Raw genomic sequence first — 24,349 nt, 5'->3', positions numbered from 1 at the left:
GAATGAGAAACCTCAGTTATGACGATCGATTGGAGAGGTTAGGTCTGTTCTCTTTGGAGGGAAGAAGGCTAAGAGAAGATTTGTTTGAGATGTTTAAAGTCATGAGAGGGTTGAACAGAATAGACAGGTTCGCGCTTGTACAAGGATCAAGAACGAAAGGGCAGAGGTTTAAATTGATTTGCAAAAGAAGCCAATGTGATGTCAGAAAAATCGTATTCACGAGTGGTTAGGGTCTGAAATGCACTGCCTGAAAGTGTGGTAGAAGCAGGTTCAATTGAGACATTTAAGAGGTAATAGATGATTACTTAAACAATTTGCAGGGGTTTGAGGAAGGGATTTGAGGAAAAGGAAGGAGAATGGCACTAAATTATGATCCATGTTTGGAGTGCTGCTGCATACAAGATGGGCCAAATGGCCTCCATCAGCAATGTAACAATTCTGTGAAAAGCATTTTCAGATCCTGCATTGTTAGTAAAGGAATTGAACACGCATGAGGAATGTGGTTTCTGAGGATGGCAGAGGAATTAAGTTTCCAATGACTGTTCAGTGTGGTCCTTCCTTCATTGATGGGATCAGCAGTGACCCGAGAGGAGTTTGATTTCCATCTGCAGCCCTAACTCAGTTTGCGGACCACACTGCCAGTGTCCCTGGGTTAGAAAACTTTTGCTTTAAAGTAAATTAAGTACACAATCATGAATTCTTACAGTACAGGGACCATTCAGCTCGTCATTTTGGTGTTGGCTCCAGTAGAGCGGCATGGCGGCACAGTGGTTAGCACTGTTTCACAGATCCAGAGATCTGGGTTTGATCCCGACCTTGGGTGAATGTGTGGAGTTTGCAGTTTTTCCCCCGTGTCTGCGTGAGTTTCCTCCGAGTGCTCCCATTTCTTCCCACAGACCAAAGATGTGGTTAGGTGGATTGGTTATGCTAAATTGCCCCTTACAGGGCTGCAAGTATAGGACAGGGGATTAGGCCTGGGTGGGGTGATCTTTCGAAGGGTCAGTGCAGACTCGATGGGCAGAATGCCCACCTTCCGCACTGCAGGGATTCTATGATTCTGGAGCTGTCCCATTAATCCCACAGCTCTGCTCTTTCACCACGGCCCAACAAATTTGCTCTTCCAAACATCTCCAATTCCCTTTTGCTGTAATCTGCTTTGACCATTTCCTTTGAGCTATGAACATGTCCACACTCCTAATTTAAACGGTTCTTAATTGGAAAGATGTGATACAGGAGTTTTTCAGGAGTTGAGGTTTGGAGTTCGTACCTTGGCATCTGAAGGATAAAGGCACCCGTCGATCAAAGGACACAAGTTCATTGAGATTGAACATTTCTTCCCTGTGAAGGAATAAAACCCTGTTCTTTGTTTAAATAAGGAGCTGAGCTGCTTCCCTCGCCCCTTAGACCAGGTGACAGACTTTGTTCCACTCAAAATGCAGCGTGACCCTGAGAAACTGCAAGTAGAGAAACAAAGGAAAGAATGGAACATGTATAACTCTGAAAAAGTGGGCAATTAGCCCTGTAGAAATCAGAGTAATCGAGGCTTGTGAAAATCCTGGATTGAAATTGATTTCTGTGGTTGGTTGTTCCAGGCTGATACAATTACGCTCACAAGTACCCACAAGAAGGTAGTGAGCCTTTCACTAAAACCATTGCAGTCCAGGTTGTGAAGGTGCTCTCACAAGTAGGGACATTTTTCATTACTAAAGTATACCAGCAAGTCTTGGAGATGTGCACTGTATTTTAATCCAACATGGTCAGTCGATCGAATGGGCAGTGCTGCAGGCTGTGATGTACACTGAAATGGTGTGTGGCACAGGTCAGGGCTGCAGAAACAGGTTGCGGGGAGGGGACAAGGAAGGACATTTGACGTTGATGTATAGCATGGCTTTCCTTCCTGGGTGAATGGAGCCATTAACTGGTTATAATAAATGAGTTACTGCCTCAAATAAAAGTGAAAAAATAATGTCCTGCAAAAGTGATGACTTGCTAATATTTCAGCATTAATGTGAGCATTTGTTACAGGCTAAACCGAGACAGGGGTGCAGTGACCACACGTTCGCCCCTCCGCTCTTAATCAAACCACCCGAGGAACTGGTTAAACATGATGATAATGAAACACAGTCTGAAGGACCATTTCCATCACTTCAAATGAATCAAAAATCCCCGATGACAAGTTAAATGACTTTTCCAATTCAGTGCTTTATTCAAATGGTGATGTGTGTTAATTGTCAGGGTTTAAGATAGCTACTTATTCACACCTATAAGATATACTCATGAGTTTGCGATGTTTTTCCTGAAAATGGATGTCAGTATAAGTGCAATCAATATTCCGCCCTACTCTTGGAATTATCACTCTTCCAGGTTGTTTCTGCTTTTCTCAAAGTATTTACCAGTTTGGTAGTGACCTGGCTAAGTGTCACTTAAAAACAGATTGTATGGTCACGTAAAGGCATTGAAGGGTTTGAAAAAAATACCCCATGTTTGCTCTCTCGTGATATCACCAGGAATTTACAGGATTATTTTATATATAATGCTCTTTCCAGGATTTGTAGAAAATCTCGCAGTTTTAGAAAAGATCTAGGACACTGAATGGAATGGAGTTCTAATCACAGCTGTTTTTGGAAGCACATAAGTTACAGTCCCACAAAATTACAATACTGGGGAGCTTATCTGACATTTCCCTTCAGGGAGACGAGCAGCAGCTAGGGCCTTTAATAGTCTCTTTGCTTAGTAAGATTATCCGTGAGAGCATTGTGAATTCTGCAGCTGAGGCTTGCATCTTAGGGATGATTAGAATATCAGTGACCCAATGGTTTTCCCAAGCAGCACATCCCTCCTCAAATCAGGAATGAGATTGGCGGTGACAAATGGCAGAAGAGGCAGAAACCAGGAGTGAGACTGATGGGATGATGTTCGAGTAAGGGAAAGGAGGAAGAGGGCGGCGCAGTGGTTAGCACTGCTACCTCACAGCGCCAGGGACCTCGGTTTGATTCCTCGGATGACTGCGTGGACTTTGCACATTCTCCGTGTGTCTGGGTGGGTTTCCTCCCAGTCCCAAAATGTGTAGGTTAAGTGGATGGTCATGCTAAATTGCCACTTATAATAATAATCGCTTATTGACACAAGTAGGCTTCAATGAAGTTACTGTGAAAAGCCCCTCGTCCCCACATTCCGGCGCCTGTTCGGGGAGGCTGGAACGGGAATTGAACGCATGCTGCATGTCTTGTTCTGCATTACAAGCCAGCTTAGTATCTAAAGGTTCAGTGGGGTTATGGGGGTAGTAAGGTACACTCTCGATGGGCCAAATGGTCTCTAGTGTGTAGGGATTCTACAAATTTCTGAAATGTATTCAGGAGAACTTCCTTGGTTACCATTTCCCAGCTGAACTAGGAGGGACATTGCAGGAATGGGTGCTGGGAAATGAGGTGGATCAAATGTCTGTGGGTAAGAATGATCATTAGATCAGCAATTGATAGGGCAGCATGATGGCACAGTGGTTAGTGCTGCTGCCTTACGGCACCGAGGTCCCAGGTTTGATCCCGGCTCTGGGTCACTGTCCGTGTAGAGTTTGCACATTCCCCCGTGTTTGCGTGGGTTTCGCCCCCACAACCCAAAAGATGTGCAGGGTAGGTGGATTGGTGGTGCTAAATTGCCCCTGAATAAATTTATAAAAAAAGATTAGCAATGGAAAAAAGCAAGGAACAACCTAAATTACAACTTCTAAATTGGACGAGTGCTACATTCAATTGGATGAGATGGGATGGAACCAGGGAATTTTATAGAACCAAAGACCAACAGGAAAAACTGACAGAAAAATGAATGGTGCTTTAGAGACACACCAAGTACTCTCTAACCTTGGCAAAAGTAGGGGAAACAACGCCAGGGCTACTTGGATGATGAGAGAGACAGAGAATGAGGATGCATGCAAGGTGAATTCTTCAGACGAGAACCGATGCAAACGTTGAGAGGGGAATTAAAGAAAGTGAAGAGGGAAGTGAAAACTGGAATAGAGAGAATATATAGAATAGTTAACATAAAATAATCTTCTATTGCCAAGTAAATAGTAAGCAAGTAATAGATGGGATGGGGCACAAGTGGTAATATATGCTTAAACAAGGCAAGAATAAGGGCGGCACAGTGGTTAGCACTGCTGCCTCAGCACCAAGGACCCAGATTTGATTATGACCTTGGGTGACTTGTGAGGTTTGCACTTTTTTCCCCATGTCTGCATGGGTTTCCTCCCACAGTCCAGAGATATGCAGGTTAGGTGGATTTCCCATGATCAATGTGCAGGGTTACGGTAATATGGTCAGCCTGGGTAGGGTGCTCTTTCAGAGGGTGGAGACAGACTCGATTGGCCAAATGGCCTCCTTCTGCATGGAAGAGTAATTGTGTAGTTCCTTTGTTCCAATTTATTTCATTATTTGTTTGATCCATGGACCCAAAGCAGAAATCTCAAAGTTGAAACAACTTGCTTGCCAGGAGACGGTGTCCCCAGGTTTTGTATTTTGGAAGGGAGAAGGCAGATTCTTTGGCAGAGTGGATATTTGGAGGCAGTTTTGGAGGGCGTTAGTTTGATAAGCTGAATGTATTGGAAAGACTTAGTGAAGCATGATTTGATGGCTTGCCCCACTGCTAAGTGGAAAACTAATTGAGATGAGTAATAAGTCTGACAACACCAGGTTAAAGTCCAACATGTTTTGAATCACTAGCTTTCGGAGCACTGCTCCTTCCTCAGGTGAACAAAGAAATGTACAGCACAGGAACAGGCCCTTCGGCTCTCCAAGCCCGTGCCGACCATGCTGCCCGATTAAACTACGATCTTCTACACTTCCTAGGTCCGTATCCCTCTATTCCCATCCTATTCATCCCCTTAAATGTCACTATCGTCCCTGCCACCACCACCTCCTCCGGTAGCGAGTTCCAGGCACCCACTACCCTCTGCGTAAAAAACTTGCCTCGTACATCTACTCTAAACCTTGCCCCTCTCACCTTAAACCTATGCCCCCTAGTAATTGACCCCTCTACCCTGGGGAAAAACCTCTGACTATCCACTCTGTCTATGCCCCTCATAATTTTGTAGACCTCTATCAGGTCTCCCCTCAACCTCCTTCGTTCCAGTGAGAACAAACCGAGTTTATTCAACCGCTCCTCATAGCTAATGCCCTCCATACCAGGCAACATTCTGTTAAATCTCTTCTGCACCCTCTCTAAAGCCTCCACATCCTTCTGGTAGTGCGGCGACCAGAATTGAACACTATACTTCAAGTGTGGTCTAAGGTTCTATACAGCTGCAACATGACTTGCCAATTCTTATACTCAATGCCCCGGCCCATGAAGGCAAGCATGCCGTATGCCTTCTTGACTACCTTCTCCACCTGTGTTGCCCCTTTCAGTGACCTGTGGACCTGTACTCCTAGGTCTCTTTGACTTGCAATACTCTTGAGGGTTCTACCATTCACTGTATATTCCCTACCTGCATTAGACCTTCCAAAATGCATTACCTCACATTTCATAGAATCATAGAAGTTTACAGCACGGAAACAGGCCCTTCGGCCCAACCAGTCCATGCCGCCCAGTTTTTACCATTAAGCTAGTCCCAGTTGCCCGCACTTGGCCCATAACCCTCTATACCCATCTTACCCATGTAACCATCTAAATGCTTTTTGATAGACACAATTGTACCCGCCTCTACTACTACCTCTGGCAGCCCATTCCAGACACTCACTCCCCTCTGAGTGAAGAAATTGCCCCTCTGGGCCCTTCTGAATCTCTCCCCTCTCACCTTAAACCTATGCCCTCTAGTTTTAGACTCCCCTACCTTTGGGAAAAGATGTTGACTATCTACCTTATCTATGCCCCTCATTATTTTATACACCTCTATAAGATCACCCCTAAGCCTCCTACGCTCCAGGGAAAAAAGTCCCAGTCTATCCAGCCTCTCCTTATAACTCAAACCATCAAGTCCCGGCAACATCCTAGTAAATCTTTTCTGCACTCTTTCTAGTTTAATAATATCCTTTCTATAATAGGGTGACCAGAACTGCACACAGTATTCCAAGTGTGGCCGTACCAATGTCTTGTACAACTTCAACAAGACGTCCCAACTCCTATATTCAATGTTCTGACCAATGAAACCAAGCATGCCGAATGCCTTCTTCACCACCCTGTCCACCTGCGACTCCACCTTCAAGGAGCTATGAACCTGTACTCCTAGATCTCTTTGTTCTATAACTCTCCCCAACGCCATACCATTAACTGAGTAGGTCCTGGCCTGTCCGGATTAAACTCCATCTGCCATCTCTCCGCCCAAGTCTCCAAACAATCTAAATCCTGCTGTATCCTCTGACAGTCCTCATCGCTATCCGCAATTCCACCAACCTTTGTGTCGTCTGCAAACTTACTAATCAGACCAGTTACATTTTCCTCCAAATCATTTATATATACTACAAAGAGCAAAGGTTCCAGTACTGATCCCTGTGGAACACCACTGGTCACAGCCCTCCAATTAGAAAAGCATCCTTCCATTGCTACTCTCTGCCTTCTATGACCTAGCCAGTTCTGTATCCACCTTGCCAGCTCACCCGATCCAGTGTGACTTCACCTTTTGTACTAGTCTACCATGAGGGACCTTGTCAAAGGCCTTACTGAAGTCCATATAGACACCATCCACTGCCCTACCTGCATCAATCATCTTAGTGACCTCCTCGAAAAACTCTATCATGTTAGTGAGACACGACCTCCCCTTCACAAAACCATGCTGCCTCTCACTAATACGTCCATTTGCTTCCAAATGGGAATAGATCCTGTCTCGAAGGATTCTCTCCAGTAATTTCCCTACCACTGAAGTAATGCTCACCGGCCTGTAGTTCCCGGGATAATCCTTGCTACCCTTTTAAACAGAGGAACAACATTGGCTATTCTCCAGTCCTCCGGGACATCCCCTGAAGACAGTGAGGATCCAAAGATTTCTGTCAAGGTCTCAGCAATTTCCTCTCCAGCCTCCTTCAGTATTCTGGGGTAGATCCCATCAGGCCCTGGGGAGATATCTACCGTAATATTTTTTAAGACACCCAATACCTCGTCTTTTTGGATCTCAATGTGACCCAGGCTATCGACACACCCTTCTGCAGACTCAACATCTACCAATTCCTTCTCTTTGGTGAATACTGATGCAAAGTATTCATTTAGTACCTCGCCCATTACCTCTGGCTCCACACATAGATTCCCTTGCCTATCCTTCAGTGGGCCAACCCTTTCCCTGGCTACCCTCTTGCTTTTTATGTACGTGTAAAAAGCCTTGGGATTTTCCTTAACCCTATTTGCCAATGACTTTTCGTGACCCCTTCTAGCCCTCCTGACTCCTTGCTTAAGTTCCTTCCTACTTTCCTTATATTCCACACAGGCTTCGTCTGTTCCCAGCCTTTTAGCCCTGACAAATGCCTCCTTTTTCTTTTTGACGAGGCCTACAATATCTCTCGTCATCCAAGGTTCCCGAAAATTGCCGTATTTATCCTTCTTCCTCACAGGAACATGCCGGTCCTGAATTCCTTTCAACTGACACTTGAAAGCCTCCCACATGTCAGATGTTGATTTGCCCTCAAACATCCGCCCCCAATCTATGTTCTTCAGTTCCCGCCTAATAGTTATAATTAGCCTTCCCCCAATTTAGCACATTCATCCTAGGACCACTCTTATCCTTGTCCACCAGCACTTTAAAACTTACTGAATTGTGGTCACTGTTACCGAAATGCTCCCCTACTGAAACATCTACCACCTGGCCGGGCTCATTCCCCAATACCAGGTCCAGTACAGCCCCTTCCCTAGTTGAACTGTCTACATATTATTTTAAGAAGCCCTCCTGGATGCTCCTTACAAACTCCGCCTCGTCTAAGCCCCTGGCACTAAGTGAGTCCCAGTCAATATTGGGGAAGTTGAAGTCTCCTATCACCACAACCCTGTTGTTTTTACTCTTTTCCAAAATCTGTCTACCTATCTGCTCCTCTATCTCCCGCTGGCTGTTGGGAGGCCTGTAGTAAACCCCCAACATTGTGACTGCACCCTTCTTATTCCTGATGAAGTTGAGCTGAAATGCAGAAAAAGGTTAAGTGAAGGGAATTGGGAATGTGATGGATGCTGGCTGTATGGACTTTAAGAAAATCTTTGATGCCAAGTGCTGCATAAAAGGCTGGTTATGAAATCATGGAAGAGGAGTTTGTGTCAGCTGGAATAACATTTTTATTTAAGGACACACTCGAGTCCCGAAACTAAATTCGCAAGGGGGTAGAAAGTGGTGCTCACCCAAGGGTCAGAACCAAGACCACTGCATATATGAAATATTAACATATATTAACACAGAAGTAGTGTGAGATAATGCTTAATGGCAGAAGAAACGAATATGGTCTTAATGGTAGAAAATGGTTTTGACTTGGAATTCACTGTCCAGGAAGGTGACGGATAGATGATCAACGATTTCAAAGGGAAATTGGATGGGCAGAATTTTGGGAATCGAGCGAGGGAACGGGAATCGAGGAACTCCTTTACAGAGACACAGCAGGAACTCGATGGGCTGAGTATCATTCTGACCCGATACCAGGATTTCTCTCGGACAGTTGATTTCAGCACATCTCCTACAGTTGCTTCATGCAAAAGTCAATCAGTTTTAAAATACACACTTGATATGAAACCCTTAGTCTTGCAGCTATTGAGCAATATGGGATTCTTTATTGAAAGCTAATTGAAAAAGAGAAAGATACAGGTTCATATGGTTCACTTCAAATTTCAGCCGAATTCAGTCAAACGTAATTCTGCAGTTCCTCTCTTGTTCTCTCCGTCGCATTTCAAATTGTTTTGAGACATCCTCCACTTTCTTCTGCAGCAAGACTGAGGGAAAGCAAAACGATTATTATTGTTTTATAATGCTCCTGTGAAGTGAGCATCTTTGGATGTTTTACGTTAAAGCATATCAATTCAAGTTGTTTTAATAGGCTCTTGGGCTAATAGCATACACGACAGCGGCTCTGAATTCCTCAGATTAGTGAGGACATGACTGCAGTAATAAAGACTCACATTTAGATAGAACACCAGCTCAGTCCATCTCAAGGTGTTTTACAACCAATTAAATACTCTTGAAATGTAGTTTTGCATTGTCGGTAATGCAGCAACCAATGTATGCACAGGAAGCTCCCCCACATACCAACAAAATGGTGACCAGAGAATCTATTGATGCAGATGTGCATTGAGCAACATGTATTGGTCAAAAGTGTCAGAACTGACTGGCTCTTCGAAATCTTTCACATCCACCCAAGATCTCAGATTGAGATCTCATTTTGGATTTGCTCATAGTCACCGAGTTACTGAAAAGTATTTTTCTGCGCGCAGCTCAAACAGATAATTTAGTACATGAAAAGAAAATACATAATTGATGGTACACAATGTAAATGCATAGACACCAGCTGGCATTGGAGAAGCATGCAGGCCTGAAGAATAGGCTGGATTCTAAGTTTGGGAGACTATGTTCACCGCCAAAGCTGAATTGCACCAGTTTTACGATCTCCTTGTGGTTGTAAAGCAGCATGCAACTCCGTATGCCTTGCCATGCAAATATATGCGTGGCGTGGAATACGAGGGATTCCTGCTAACAGGGCGTCATCTTGAGCAGGTGGCCAGATAGCAAGGTCCAGCAGATGTGCGGGGGCCACCCCCCCAAACCCTGGGGACCGCAAATCAGCACTCTTGCCTTGCACCGCAGAGCAGTCCACACCCCCCCAGTACAGGGGTGGCCCGACATGCCACTGTAAGAGAGAGAATCCCCCCGCAACCACAGACCCCTGAAATAGGGAACCCCCACCCCCTCCCCCCACTGGGAGCCCTGTAAGAGGGAAACCACCCACCCCTCACCCCACTGGGACCCTTGTAAAAGGGAGACCCCCCCCACTGGGACCCTTGTAATAGGGAGACCCCCCACTGGGAACCCTGTAATAGGGTGACCCCCCCACTGGGACCCCTGTAATAGGGAGACCCCCCCCCCACCACTGCACTGGGTCCCCTGAAATAGAGAAGGCACCCCTCCTCACCCCACTGGGACCACTGTAATAGGGAGACCCCCCCACTAGGACCCCTGTAATAGGGAGACTCCCCGCTGGGAACCCTGTAATAGGGAAACCCTCCCCACCGCACCGAGTCCCCTGTAATAGGGAAACACCCCCCACTGGGATCTCTGAAATAGAGAGACCCCCCCTCTCCCCCACTGGGACCCCTGTAATAGGGAGACCCCCCCCCCCCCACTGGGACCCCTGTAATAGGGAGACCACACCCCCACACAGACCCCTGTAATAGGGAGACCCCCTTTCCCCCCCACCGGGACCCCTGCAATAGGAAGACCCGCTATCCCCCCCCAAACCGGGACCCCTGTAATAGGGAGACCCCCCCCCAGGGCCCCTATAATAGGGAGACCCCCTCCCTCCCCCCACTGGGACACCTGTAACAGGGAGACCCCACCTCTCCTCTCTTTCCCCCCCCCCCCCCCCACTGAGACCCCGGTGATAGGAAGACCCTTTGCCAGCCCCCCCCCCCCAAACCCACTGGGACCCCTGTAATAGGGACACCCTCCCCCTCACCACTGGGACACCTGTAAAAGGGAGACCCCCTCCCCCCACCCCACTGGGAATCCTGTAATAGGCTGACCCCCTCCCCCGCCGCTGGGACCCCTGTAATAGGGAGAACCCCTCTCTCCTCCCCCCCCCTTCACTGGTACCCCTGTAATAGGGAGAACCCCTCTCTCCCGTCCCCCGTCCACACTAGGACCCCTGTAATAGGGAGACCCTCTTTCTCCCCCCCCCCCCCCAAACTGGGACCCAAGACATAGGGAGGGGAGGGCCCTCCCCTCACTGGGATCCCCGTAATATGGCGATCCCCTTGCCCCCACCACTGGGACACCTGTAACAGGGAGATCACCCATCTCCTCTCTTTCCCTCTTCTCTTTCTCTCCCCCCCCCCCACTGAGACCCCTGTAATAGGGGTAATAGGGAGCACCTCTCCCCCCCCCCCCTCAAACTGGGCTGGGACCCCTGTGATAGGAAGACCCTTTCCCAGCTCTCCCCCCCCCCCCCCCCCCAAACTGGGACCCCTGTAATAAGGACACCCTCCCCCTCACCACTGGGACACCTGTAAAAGGGGAACACCTGTAAAAGGGAGGCCCCCTCCCCCCACCCCACCGGGAACACTGTAATAGGCAGACCCCCTCCCCGCCCACTGGGACCCCTGTAATAGGGAGACCCCCTCTCCTCCCCCCCCTTTCACTGGGACCCCTGTAATAGGGAGAACCCCCCTCTCCCGTCCCACCAGGACCACTGTAATAGGGACACCCGCCCCCCCCCCCCCACTGGGACCCCAGTAATGGGGAGAACCCCCCCCCCCCCCAAACGGGACCCCAGTAATAGGGAGAGCCCCCCCTAAATGGGACGCCTGTAATAGGGAGACACCCCCCACTGGGACCCCTGTAATAGGGCGACACCCCCCACTGGGACCCCTGTAATAGGGAGACCCCCCCCACCGCACTGAGTCCCCTGTAATAGGTAAACCCCCCTCCTCCCCCCACTGGGACCCCTGTAATAGGGAGAACCCCCTCACCCCACTGGGACCACTGTAATAGGGAGACCACCCCCCGCAACCCACAGGGAAGCCTGCAATAGGGAGACCCACCAGGGGGGAAATATGCACATCACCATTTTCCCCAACACCTGATTTCTGTCCCATCAGAGAACGTGTTCTAGATATCCCGTGATGGAGAATCCCGCCCAACACCTCCAATTGTGTCGCACTCACTTTCAGAGACATGAATGCTGGTCACTAGTTTTGTGATGACAGTCCAATAGGATGCTTCACAGGAAGCTTTGTCAATGGAAGAATTTAAAAGTCAAAGAGTTAAAAGAAAAACCAAGGGAAGGAGCCAGGGCACATTCAGATCTGAGTACATCACTTGCAGCTCTTGAAAGGGCTTCTTTTTCTTTTGAATATCGAGTCTTTGAAGCCTCGTTAAAGATATCCTAAAGAAAGCTGTAATGAGTACCTGAGCTCTGGTCAATCCACTGCAGAGAATCCATGTGTGCATTGAGAATCTTGCAAATCTGTTGCAGCTGAAACAGAAGGTGGTCAGTGAGAGGCTAATATGATAATTTAAAGGTTACCACCCATTCAAAATTATGGGTAGCAGGTGTGTAAATACACCTTAATTTGCCTAGGCGAATGGCAGTAGACAATAGTATTGAGCAGCAGCAGAATCAAGATGCTGAAGATGGTCAGTATAGGAACTCGTCAGTTCACTTTGTGCTGCATATCAGAGGAGGGCGACTCAATGAGGATCGTTTTATTCTGCAGACCACCCAAATTAAAACTGGAAACGTGTCATTTAAAGAACAGGTTCTGTTTTGAGGAGAATCTGCATGGTTGCAATATTGATTTCAAAATAGTTAGTTGCCAGGACGCCTCAGAGCAGTGTGTCTACAATTGAATAACATTTGATATTCATGTCAGCACCACTTCTGCAGTAATGCTGAAACTACAAGGACACACAGTGGCCGGTACGTTAGTTCTAGTACACATACATGGTGTTCACATTATATCAGAGATCTGGACTCTAGAATCCCAATGGCACCAAGTCCTGGAAGGTTGCTTAATGCAGAGGGTGACAACATTAAAATGCAAGGCCAGTATTTGTTACCCATCCCTAATCATTCTTAATTGAGTAGTTTGCTGGCCTATTTCAGAGGGCAGTTCAAAATACAGAACTTGCAGAATTGGCAAATAAATTCTAAATGCTTCAGTGTGAAGTGTTAACATTTCACTAATATGAAATATGAACATGGAGGTTACAGGTATTCAAGTGGGGAGAGGAGCAGACACCCAGATCATCAAGTAATAATCCAGGGAACTACAGGCCAGTGAGCCTTACGTCAGTGGTAGAGAAATTACTGGAGAGAATTCTTTGAGACAGGATCTACTCCCATTTGGAAGCAAATGGACGTATTAGGAAGAGGCAGCACAGTTTTGTGAAGGGGAGGTCTTGTCTCACTAACTTGATAAGAGTTTTTTGAGGAGGTCACTAAGATGATTGATGCAGGTAGGGCAGTGGATGTTGTCTATATGGACTTCAGTAAGGCCTTTGACAAGGTCCCTCATGGCAGACTGGTACAAAAGGTGAAGTCACACTGGATCAGGGGTGAGCTGGCAAGATGGATACAGAACTGGCTAGGTCATAGAAAGCAGAGAGTAGCAATGGAAGGGTGCTTTACTCATTGGAGGGCTGTGACTAGTGGTGTTCCGCAGGGATCAGTGCTGGGATCTTTGCTGCTTCTAGTATATATAAATGATTTGGAGGAAAATGTAATTGGTCTGATTAGTAAGTTTGCAGGTGACACAGGTTGGTGGAATTGCGGATAGCGATGAGGACTGTCAGAGGATACAGCAGGATTTAGATCTTTTGGAGACTAGGGTGGAGAGATGGCGTTTAATCTGGACAAATGTGAGGTAATGCATTTTGGAATGTCTAATGCAGGTAGGGAATATACAGTGAATGGTAGAACCCTCAAGAGTATTGAAAGTCAAAGAGATCTAGGAGTACAGGTCCACAGGTCATTGAAAGGGGCAACACGGGTGGAGAAGGTAGTCAAGAAGGCATAGGGCATGCGTGCCTACATTGGCCGGGGCATTGAGTATAAGAATTGGCAAGTCATGTTGCAGCTGTATAGAACCTTAGTTAGGCCACACTTGGAGTAGTGTTCAATTCTGGTCGCCACAGTATCAGAAGGCGCCTTTAGAGAGGGTGCAGAAGAGATTTACCAGGATGTTGCCTGGTATGGAGGACATTAGCTATGAGGAGAGGTTGAATAAACTTGGTTTGTTCTCACTGGAACGAAGGAGGTAGAGGGGCGAACTGATGAGAACATAGAACGATATAGCGCAGTACAGGCCCTTCGGCCCTCGATGTTGCACCAAAACAAAAGCGATCTAACCTACACTCTGCCATTATCATCCATATGTTTATCCAATAAACTTTTAAATGCCCTCAATGTTGGCGAGTTCACGACTGTTGCAGGTAGGGCATTCCACGGCCTCACCACTCTTTGCGTAAAGAACCTACCTCTGCCCTATATCTATTACCCTTCAGTTTAAAGCTATGTCCCCTCGTGCCAGCCATTTCTATCCACGGGAGAAGGCTCTCACTGTCCACCATATCTAACCCCCTGATCATTTTGTATGCCTCTATTAAGTCTCCTCTTAACCTTCTTCTCTCCAACGAAAACAACCTCAAGTCCATCAGCCTTTCCTCATAAGATTTTCCCTCCATACCAGGCAACATCCTGGTAAATCTCCTCTGCATCCGCTCCAAAGCCTCCACGTCCTTCCTATAATGCGGTGACCAGAACTGTGCGCAATACTCCAAATGCGGCCGTACCAGAGTTTTGTACAGCTGCAACATGACCTCATGATTCCGGAACTCAATCCCTCTACCAATAAAGGCCAACACTCCATAGGCCTTCTTCACAACCCTATCAACCTGGGTGGCAACTTTCAGGGATCTATGTACATGGACACCTAGATCCCTCTGCTCATCCACACTTCCAAGAATTTTACCATGAGCCAAATATTCCGCATTCCTGTTATTCCTTCCAAAGTGAATCACCTCACACTTCTCTACATTAAACTCCATTTGCCACCTCTCAGCCCAGCTCTGCAGTGTATCTATGTCCCTCTGTAACCTACTACATCCTTCCACACTGTCGACAACACCACCGATTTTAGTGTCGTCTGCAAATCTACTCACCCACCCTTCTGCGCCTTCCTCTAGGTCATTGATAAAAATGACAAACAGCAACGGCCCCAGAACAGATCCTTGTGGTACTCCACTTGTGACTGAACTCCATTCTGAACATTTCCCATCAACCACCGCCCTCTGTCTTCTTTCAGCTAGCCAATTTCTGATCCACATCTCTAAATCACCCTCAATCCCCAGCCTCCGTATTTTCTGCAATAGCCTACCGTGGGGAACCTTATCAAACGCTTTACTGAAATCCATATACACCACATCAACTGCTCTACCCTCGTCTACCTGTTCAGTCACCTTCTCAAAGAACTCGATAAGGTTTGTGAGGCATGACCTACTCTTCACAAAGCCATGCTGACTATCCCTGATCATATTATTCCTATCTAGATGATTATAAATCTTGTCTCTTATAATCCCCTCCAAGACTTTACCCACTACAGACGTGAGGCTCACCGGTCTATAGTTGCCGGGGTTGTCTCTGCTCCCCTTTTTGAACAAAGGGACCACATTTGCTCTCCTCCAGTCCTCTAGCACTATTCCTGTAGCCAATGATGACATAAAAATCAAAGCCAAAGGTCCAGCAATCTCTTCCCTGGCCTCCCAGAGAATCCTAGGATAAATCCCATCAGGCCCCAGGGACTTATCTATTTTCAGCCTGTCCAGAATTGCCAACACCTCTTCCCTACGTACCTCAATGCCATCTATTCTAATAGCCTGGGTCTCAGCATTCTTCTCCACAACATTCTCTTTTTCCAGAGTGAATACTGAAGAAAAATATTCATTTAGTATCTCGCCTATCTCTTCAGACTCCACACACAACTTCCCATCCCTGTCCTTGACTGGTCCTACTCTTTCCCTAGTCATTCGCTTATTCCTGACATACCTATAGAAAGCTTTTGGGTTTTCCTTGATCCTACCTGCCAAATACTTCTCATGTCCCCTCCTTGCTCGTCTTAGCTCTCTTCAGATCCTTCCTCGCTACCTTGTAACTATCCATCGCCCCAACTGAAACTTCACACCTCATCTTCACATAGGCCTCCTTCTTCCTCTTAACAAGAGATTACACTTCTTTGTAAACCACGGTTCCCTCGCTCTACGCCTTCCTCCCTGCCTGACCGGTACGTACTTATCAAGAACACGCAGTAGCTGATCCTTGAACAAGCTCCACTTATCCAATGTGCCCAACACTTGCAGCCTACTTCTCCAACCTATCCCGCCCCCCCAAGTCACGTCTAATGGCATCATAATTGCCCTTCCCCCAGCTATAACTCTTGCCCTGCGGTGTATACTTATCCCTTTCCATCACTAACGTGAACGTCACCGAATTGTGGTCACTGTCCCCAAAGTGCTCACCTACCTCCAAATCTAACACCTGGCCTGGTTCATTACCCAAAACCAAATCCAACGTGGCCTCGCCTCTTGTTGTCCTGTCAACATATTGTGTCAGGAAACCCTCCTGCACACACTGTACAAAAAACGACCCACCTAATGTACTCGAACTATGAGAGATCTACAAAATTCTGAGGGGCGTAGACCGAATGGATAGTCAGAGGCTTTTTCCCCCCCCCCAGAGTAGAGGGGACAATTACTAGGGGGCATAGGTTTAAGGTGAGAGGGGCAAGGTTTAAAGGAGATGGAAGAGGCAAGTTTTTTTTTTTTTTTTTTTTAAAAACATAGAGGGTAATGGGTACTTGGAACTCGTTGCCGGAGGAGGTGGTGGAAGCAGGGACGATCAGGACTTAAGGGGCAGCTTGACAAATACATGAATAGGATGGGAAGAGAGGGATACGGACCCCGGAAATGTAGAAGATTTTAGTTTAGACGGGCAGCATGGTCGGCACAGGCTTGGACGGCCGAAGGGCCTGTTCCTGTGCTTTATTTTTCTTTATCCTAATGGCACAGGTCAATCAGGCGATGTGAAAACAGCAAACAAAGCAGCAGGCGCACAACACACCACACTAACATTCAACATAGTGCTGGTCACCACACTAACATACAACATCCAGTTCTGGTCACCACACTAACATACTGCATCCAGTTCTGGTCACCACACTAACATACAGCATCCCGTTCTGGTCACTACACTAACATACTGCATCCAGTTCTGGTCACCACACTAACATACAGTGTAGTGACCAGAACTGGATGTTGTATGTTAGTGGTGACCAGAACTGGATGCAGTAAGTCAACACACTATCCTACTGCATCCAGTTCTGGTCACCACTAACATACAACATCCAGTTCTGGTCACCACACTAACATACTGCATCCAGTTCTGGTCACTACACTGTAACATACTGCTGGTCACCACACTAACATACAGCATCCAGTTCTGGTCACCACACTAATATACTGCATCCAGTTTATGTCACCACACTCACAATTCTGGTCACCATACTAAAACTGCATCCAATTTAGGTCACCACACTGCTGAAAGGATGTGAGGGCTCTCAAAAGGGTGCAGTGGAGATTGAGCACAATGGTTCTAGGGAAGGGTGTGTGTGCTTATGGTTGGGGAGCTAGAATTAATATTCTTTGCTCCAATGAGAATGAGGTGAGATTTGATGGAGGTGACCAAGATGATGATAAGATTGGAGAAGGATTTTAAAAATTCTTTCACGTAATGTTTCTGATGAGACCAGCTTTGTTACCACTCCCTAATTGCTCTTCAATAATGCAGTTTGCTCTGCCTTTTCCAAGGGCAGGACATTGCTGTGGGTCCAGAGTCATATGTAGACCAGGCTAGGCAAGGACAGCAGTTTTAGTTCCCTAAAAAGGATATTAGTGAACCATATGGCATTTTACAACAATCAGTGATCACCATTACTGAGGCATGCTTTATATCATAGATTTATTAATTGATTTTAAATTCCACCAGTTGCCATGGTGGGATTTGAAGCTGGGTGCCCAGCCTGGGCCTCTGGGTTACTACTTCAGTGGCACAGTCAATATGCCACCATCTTTCCAAGTTAGGAAAGGAAAGGTTGTTCCAATTAACTGATGGGGGGAGCGGGGAAGAGAGAGAGGTGGGAGAGAGCGAGAGAGAATGGGAGAATGAACTTTCTACAGAGAGTGGGAATTATCCAGTACTCACTGCCCAGAGGAGAGTGGAAGCTGCAACAATCAATTGTTTCAAAAGGGAAATCGGATGGACACTTAAAGGAAAAAAAACTTGCAGTTCCACAGACTGAGTGGGGCTGTCTGGATTGCTTTGTGGAGAGCCTGCAGACATGATGGGTTGAATGACCTTCTTTGTGTCATTAAAGACTACCGACTCTTTAAATCAGAAATGGATTGGAGTCACTGGAATGAATAGAACTAAAAGATTGTACCAATTGGGTGAGATTAAGCAGGCTGTGGTTCATTTTTCTACAATAAAGAGAAGATAAGGGGGGACTTGATAGACATCTTTGATAAGGGCTTGATTGGGTAGACATAGAAATGTTTCCACTTGAGGGCAAACCTCTAAAAAGGAGTGATAAATAAGATGGTGATTAATAAATCAAATAGGGAATGCAAGAGAAGTATCCTTAGAGAAGAGTGGAACTCATACCAAAAGGCAAATCAGCTATAAACGTTTAAGGAGGAGCCAGAAAAAACATGAAGACAAAGAATAGAAGGACATTGTTTCATATCAGATGAACCAAGAGAATGATCTCCAATGAATGAAATATCCACTTGGAGTTGGGCTGAATAGCTTTATTCTGGTAATTAATATGGAGGAGTTTGTAATGATGGCAGATAGACCATAGCTTGCCCATGGTGGTGCTGTGAATAGGCCAGCTCACACCTCTGACATTATATACACATAGCTCATGTCCCACATCAAACAGTTCCAGGTGATAAGCTTGCAGACAATTCGATGGACTGAAAGGTCTCCTATAAATTACCAAATCAATATTGACCAACACTAACTATATCCACTTACAGGATCGCTGACCTCTGAGGAGCCACTGGTGGTGTTCAGATGTTGGATAATTTCCTTCAGATCCTGGGCCATCCTCTTCAGCTGAGCGTCAATATTCTCCGCCAATTTATAACTAGACAGCAACACAGAACAGAATTACAGTTTCTGTCTTTCCTCAGTTGGGAACAGAGAGAATTCTATTCTGTGGATTCTAGAAGAGGACAGCAGGGATCAGGAGCATCTACCATGTTGAGCTCAATTCTGACATCCTGACATTGTCCTATCATCAGTCGAGAACAGAGCCCAAGAAATGAACTAGGAACTTTCCTGCAACATGGTCATATTACACAGACTCTGCAGCCACCCCACCGTACCCAGATTCACCACAAATGCGTCACTACTAGAAGGATCCGAGCACCTTGTTGGTTTGAATCCCAATGACCTTGCTCCCAGTTCCATGAGATTTCCACCTTGCTTATCACATCTCTGATTTGTCTGGGATGTCCTTGATTATCCCTCTACACAGCACACTCAATACTTCTGATCAGGTACAAATTAAATATCCATCTTCTATTTCAATTTATTTTTAACAATAGGAATCATGGAGTTAAAAATGTTCTGGAATTCGATGTTTATAAGTTATGGAAAGTATTCGGACATGGGAAATAAGGTCGGGTCTTCAGTGCCGATTAGAAACTCGGTCACAAAATCACCGACACAGCCTCGATCCTCTGTCACTGCTTCACACTTCAGAAATTTAAAATACCATTTTAATTCAAAAGGGGGCTTCCAAATACTCGCGCCTCTCCATCATTGAAAACCATCTCCCATCCTCACCACTGCTTCAGTCCATCTGCTGCTCACAATTTCAACAAATATTTTCTCTTCCTCACTTATTTGATGATTTCCTTCTCCGATATCGCCCTGAGTAAACCTGCTTACCTACAAGTGCACACTGACACTTGCTGGGTTGTACACCCACAATCCTTCAAATATAAAATTCTCATTCTGGTGTTGAAGTAACTCCATGCATGGATTCACCCCTCCACACCTATTCTGCTAGTGTTTGATGGGGACAGTGTAACAGGGCTTTACTGTGCATCTAATCCTGTGCTGAACATGCCCTGGGGGTGTTTGATGGGGACAGTGTAAGGGGAGCTATACTCTGTAGCTAACCCCATGCTGCACCTGTCCTGGGAGTGTTTGACAGGAATAGTGCAGAGGCAACTTTACTCTGTATCTAACCCTGTAAAATACAGGGCCCTGGATACAAGTGCCCAACACTCACGTGTGTTCCCGTTCTTCGTCTGCATGCTGTAGGTAAATGGTGCCATGTTGATCCCTGACAGATTGTTCCAGTGGGGCCAGCAGGTCTTCCAGTTCCTTCTGCTGTGACAAGATGAAGTCAAGCTCTTGATCCAGTCTACCAGAGAGATAAGTTCACATGAAATAAGTTCAATTTTTTCAAATTTAAAATACCAGGGATAAACTTCTCTTCGGTTTACATCCAAAAATTGAAATACATTCTAATAGACAAATCATCCAAATGCAGTCATTACTGTAATAATATTCTGCCTGTCTCCCTGTTGTTGGGGAAAATTCACCTCTATTATTTACAGAAGCAGCAGCAGTACAATGCAGCTGATGGAACAGTTCAGTCACACACAAGCACAGGTCAAAAACAGAATCCAGCAGGAGATAGAACCACAGAATCTGAAGCTCGGTCTTAAATGGTTGACAAATACAATTGCACAAAATAAATGTTGCAAATTAAAATTAATTCAAGATCTGGCTGTCGATGGCAAGGCCATTTCAGAGGGCAGTTAAGAGTCAACCGCATTGCTCAGGGTCCAGAGTTACAGTTTCTACCACTGTATGAAAATTGGGTAATTTAATTATCATCATTACTGAAGCAAGCTTTCCTCAAGTCATTTTAATTTCCCCAGCTGCCGCAGCAGAAACTGAACTCATGTCTCTGCATCATTTATCCAGGTTGACGGTGGGGAATTCAGAGCTGAACATCAAGGAGAGATAGTTGGATTTTCCCTTGTTGGAAATGGTCATTTACTTGAGTGGTGCCGATGTTAACTTACTAATTGTCAGCCTGACTGCTGTCCCGACGTATGCGCGCACAGGCTACTTCAGTATCTGAGTGGTACTGGACACTACAATCATCAGCATAAATCCCCACTTCTGACCATATGCTGGTGGGAGGGAAGATGATTGATGAAGCAGGGCATTACCTTGAGGAATTCCTGCAACTAAGTCCTTTTGTCCTTCAACAACCATCCTTTGTGCTCTGTGCAATGAGAGATTTACCCCCAATTCCCAGTGGCTTCAACATTAATTTTGCTCTTTGATACCACACACGGTCAAATCATGTCTTGATGCCAAGTGAGTTACTCACAACTCAGCTCCCGAATGTAACTTGTCTATGTTTAGACTAAGGCTGCACTGAGGTCAGGAGCAGAGTGGTTCATGCAGAATCCTAGTTTATAGTTGTCTGCGTGATGCTTCATAATGCCACCAATGACATCTTGGTTCACCCTGCAGACCATTGAGAGCAGACTGATTGGCTGTAACATTTAACGATCTTGGGAGCAGGGGTTGAGGGATACAACCTTTGTCAAAGACACTGTGAAGAGAGGAAACTATGTAACATGGACCTACCTTGTGGAACCAATAATATTGCCTTTTGGAACTGCAGAGTTCAGTCTGTAATTTTACCATCTATAAGCAGCAACACATAAGAGGTCCAGATTGAATACCTGGTCCATTTCCACTGGAATTTCTGTATCATTGTCTACAAGAATGATTCATCTCTGCATGCCCATCGCCTTGTGTGAAGTCAACTCCACTGGAAAAGTGAATTATACAGTATTGGTTTTCAACCTGCCAACATCTGTGAAGGAGTACCTCACTGAACCTTGATTCTGGACACATAGGAAACAAATTCTTTATCTGTAGTCTTTTGCCTGTAGATCTTTCTTTTGTCTACCCCTGTTTTACTTTGAGTTTAGGGGACAACGTTGCGACCCTCCTCCCGCATATTGAGTGTGCGCAAATAAACTAAGCCTTTTAATTTACTCTGTTACAAATTTGCTGTGGGCTATTAATAGAAATTGGACCACACCAAAACTGAGGGATTGGAAAATATGCCACTACTTATGAAGGGGGAACGCAAATCAAAATTCACATCTGTTTTCAGATTGCAAAAGGAGGCCTGTCTAAATTAATCCTGCTCTGGGGCACGGGTAGCACAGTGGGGGGCACGGGTAGCACAGTGGGGGGCACAGTTGCTTCACAGCTCCAGGGTCCCAGGTTCGATTCCCCGCTAGGTCACTGTCTGTGCAGACTCTGCATGTTCTCCCTGTGTCGGCGTGGGCTTCGCCGGGTGCTCCAGTTTCCTCCCACAGTCCAAAGATGTGCAGCTTAGGTGGATTGGCCATTCTAAATTGCCCGTGTCCAAAAAGGTTAGGTGGGATTATTGGGTTACGGGGATAGGGTGGAGGTGTGGGCTCAGGTAGGGTGCGCTTTCCAAGGGCCGGTGCAGACTCGGTGGGCAGAATGACCTCCTACCGCACTGTAGATTCTATGTTTCTAACTGTAACAGCACAAAGGGACACTCAAGCAATGGTTCCGCTGGTCTGTCATGTTCGTGAATCCACTGGTCTCGGAATCAGAGACCCTGACCAAAAAATCCAAGAAACAGTGTCTCGTACACTGATCTAAAAAACTCAGAATTTGACCTCTGAAGGACAGAGTAAAATAATGAAAAGTTACTAAAGGCACTGGAAATTAAAAAGCAGCATTTATTGTAGATGTTTAAATAAATTGCAGATGTTCAAATCATAATCGCTTCTGGTTCAGGAATAATCAGCACAGACTGTCAATTTTCCAAGGAGTCTCCATTATTCAACGAAGGTCCTGCTTACTGCAATGTAAAAGATCTTTTAGCATGAAGAAGAGCAGCCAATTCTTCCAATGTCTTGGCCGGCACTTAATTCTCAACATGACAACTGGACTAGTAATGACAAGGGACATGGGTTCAAATACCACCATTTGAGCCAATGGAATTTAAATTGAATTAATAAATTTGGAATTGAATCTGAGTTTCAGTAATGGTGACTTGAAACCATCATCAATTCTCATTTTAAAAGTCCATTGAGTTTACTAATGTTCTTTCGGAAAGGAAATCTTCCATCCTTCGTTGGTCTGGCCTACGTGCGACTCCACAGCAAAAAGGTTGACTCTTAACTGCCCTCCAAAATGGCTGAGCAAGACATTCAGTTCAAGGGCAATTAGAGATAGGCAAAATATGCGGCCTCATCAGCGATGCCCACACCCTATGAAAAAATATAAGATTCTCTATCTTATTTGTGGGGTTTTATAACATAGCTGCTGACCACTGAAACAGCTGTATTAATGAACAGAACAGCATTATAACATAATGGTCAACAACAATGGAACATTAAGATATTCTAAGGGCACGAGGAAGACAGAATCCCCAACATTACATCAAAATGACAACAGTGAAAAGACTTGCCTCTTCTGATCCAGCTTCACTTTCTCTGCTTCCCGGTGCAAAGCGGTGATCTAAGAAGAAGGCAACAGAGGCGTGTTGGGTGGAAGACATTCAACATTCACCCCGACCCACTCGGAGTAACCCTTAGCAGGAAGTCAATTAATATCTTGCGGCTGCAGTCGACTTCCACTCTTTCAACTAGGAACATAGTAAATCTCCTAGTCAGGACCAAGGTGGCACACTAGAGAAGATGCCAGATAGAGTTTGCAGAGTTCGACAATTTCAGATTGTGAACTCTCTTCTCCAACTTCACCCCATTTTAATTTCTATCAATTTATTTTCTATTCGAGCAGCACGGTGGCGGTGGTAATAGTGCTGCCTCACGGAGCAGAGATCCCAGGTTCGATTCCGGCTCTGGGTCACTGTCCATGTGGGGTTTGCAATCTCCCAGTGTTTGCATGGGTTTTGCCCCCACAACCCAAAGATGTGCAGACTAGGTGGATTGGCTACACTAAATTGCCCCTTAATTGGAAAAAAATAATTGGGTACTCTACATTTATAAAAAAAACAAATTTCTATTCTTTAAGCAAGTCGTTTTTCTATCTCTACCGTCTCTCCTTTCCGCACCCAACTTAATAATAATCTTTATTAGTGTCACAAGTAAGCTTACATTAACACCGCAATGAAGTTATTGTGAAAATCCCTAGTCGCCACACTCCGGCACCTTTTCGGGTACACGGAGGGAGAATTCAGAATGTCCAATTCACCCAACAGCACGTCTTTCTGGGCTTGTGGGAGAAAACCGGAGCATCCGGAGGAAACACACGCAGATACGGGGAGAACGTCTAGACTCCGCACAGACAGTGACCCAAGCCGGAATCGAACCCGGATCCCTGACGCTGTGAAGCAACAGTGCTAACCATTGTGCTACCGTGTTGCCATCACCAAGGAGACACATGTACTTAATTGCTAACTGGTTAGCTATTTCTTCATTAACCTTAACTGCCATCACTAGCAAAAGCCTAACAATTGAAATTATTTAAGAGGCTGCAAGTTGGGGTGAAGGGGTTGGAGGGAGAACAGACAGTGT

The 24,349-nt window shown here is 45.9% G+C and overlaps 1 protein-coding gene across 3 annotated transcripts in view; it reads right to left on the bottom strand.

Moving 5' to 3' along the window:
• Nucleotides 1-8,705: 8,705 nt before the first annotated feature.
• Nucleotides 8,706-24,349, bottom strand: part of nup62l (nucleoporin 62 like) — a 175,015-nt gene continuing 159,371 nt past the window's right edge. For all 3 annotated transcript variants that reach the window (XM_072504953.1, XM_072504954.1, XM_072504955.1), the window contains 5 exons: nt 23,281-23,330; nt 20,023-20,157; nt 18,756-18,867; nt 12,074-12,140; nt 8,706-8,886 (listed from right to left, as the gene is read on the bottom strand). In XM_072504953.1, coding sequence (XP_072361054.1) covers nt 8,795-8,886; nt 12,074-12,140; nt 18,756-18,867; nt 20,023-20,157; nt 23,281-23,330 — 456 coding nt within the window. In that variant the 3' untranslated portion in view covers nt 8,706-8,794. The remainder of the gene's footprint in view (nt 8,887-12,073; nt 12,141-18,755; nt 18,868-20,022; nt 20,158-23,280; nt 23,331-24,349) is intronic.

The sequence above is a fragment of the Scyliorhinus torazame genome, chromosome 5 (genome assembly GCF_047496885.1).
Source record: "Scyliorhinus torazame isolate Kashiwa2021f chromosome 5, sScyTor2.1, whole genome shotgun sequence".
Taxonomy (NCBI): domain Eukaryota; kingdom Metazoa; phylum Chordata; class Chondrichthyes; order Carcharhiniformes; family Scyliorhinidae; genus Scyliorhinus; species Scyliorhinus torazame.
This window is presented reverse-complemented; position numbering and strand designations above follow the sequence as displayed.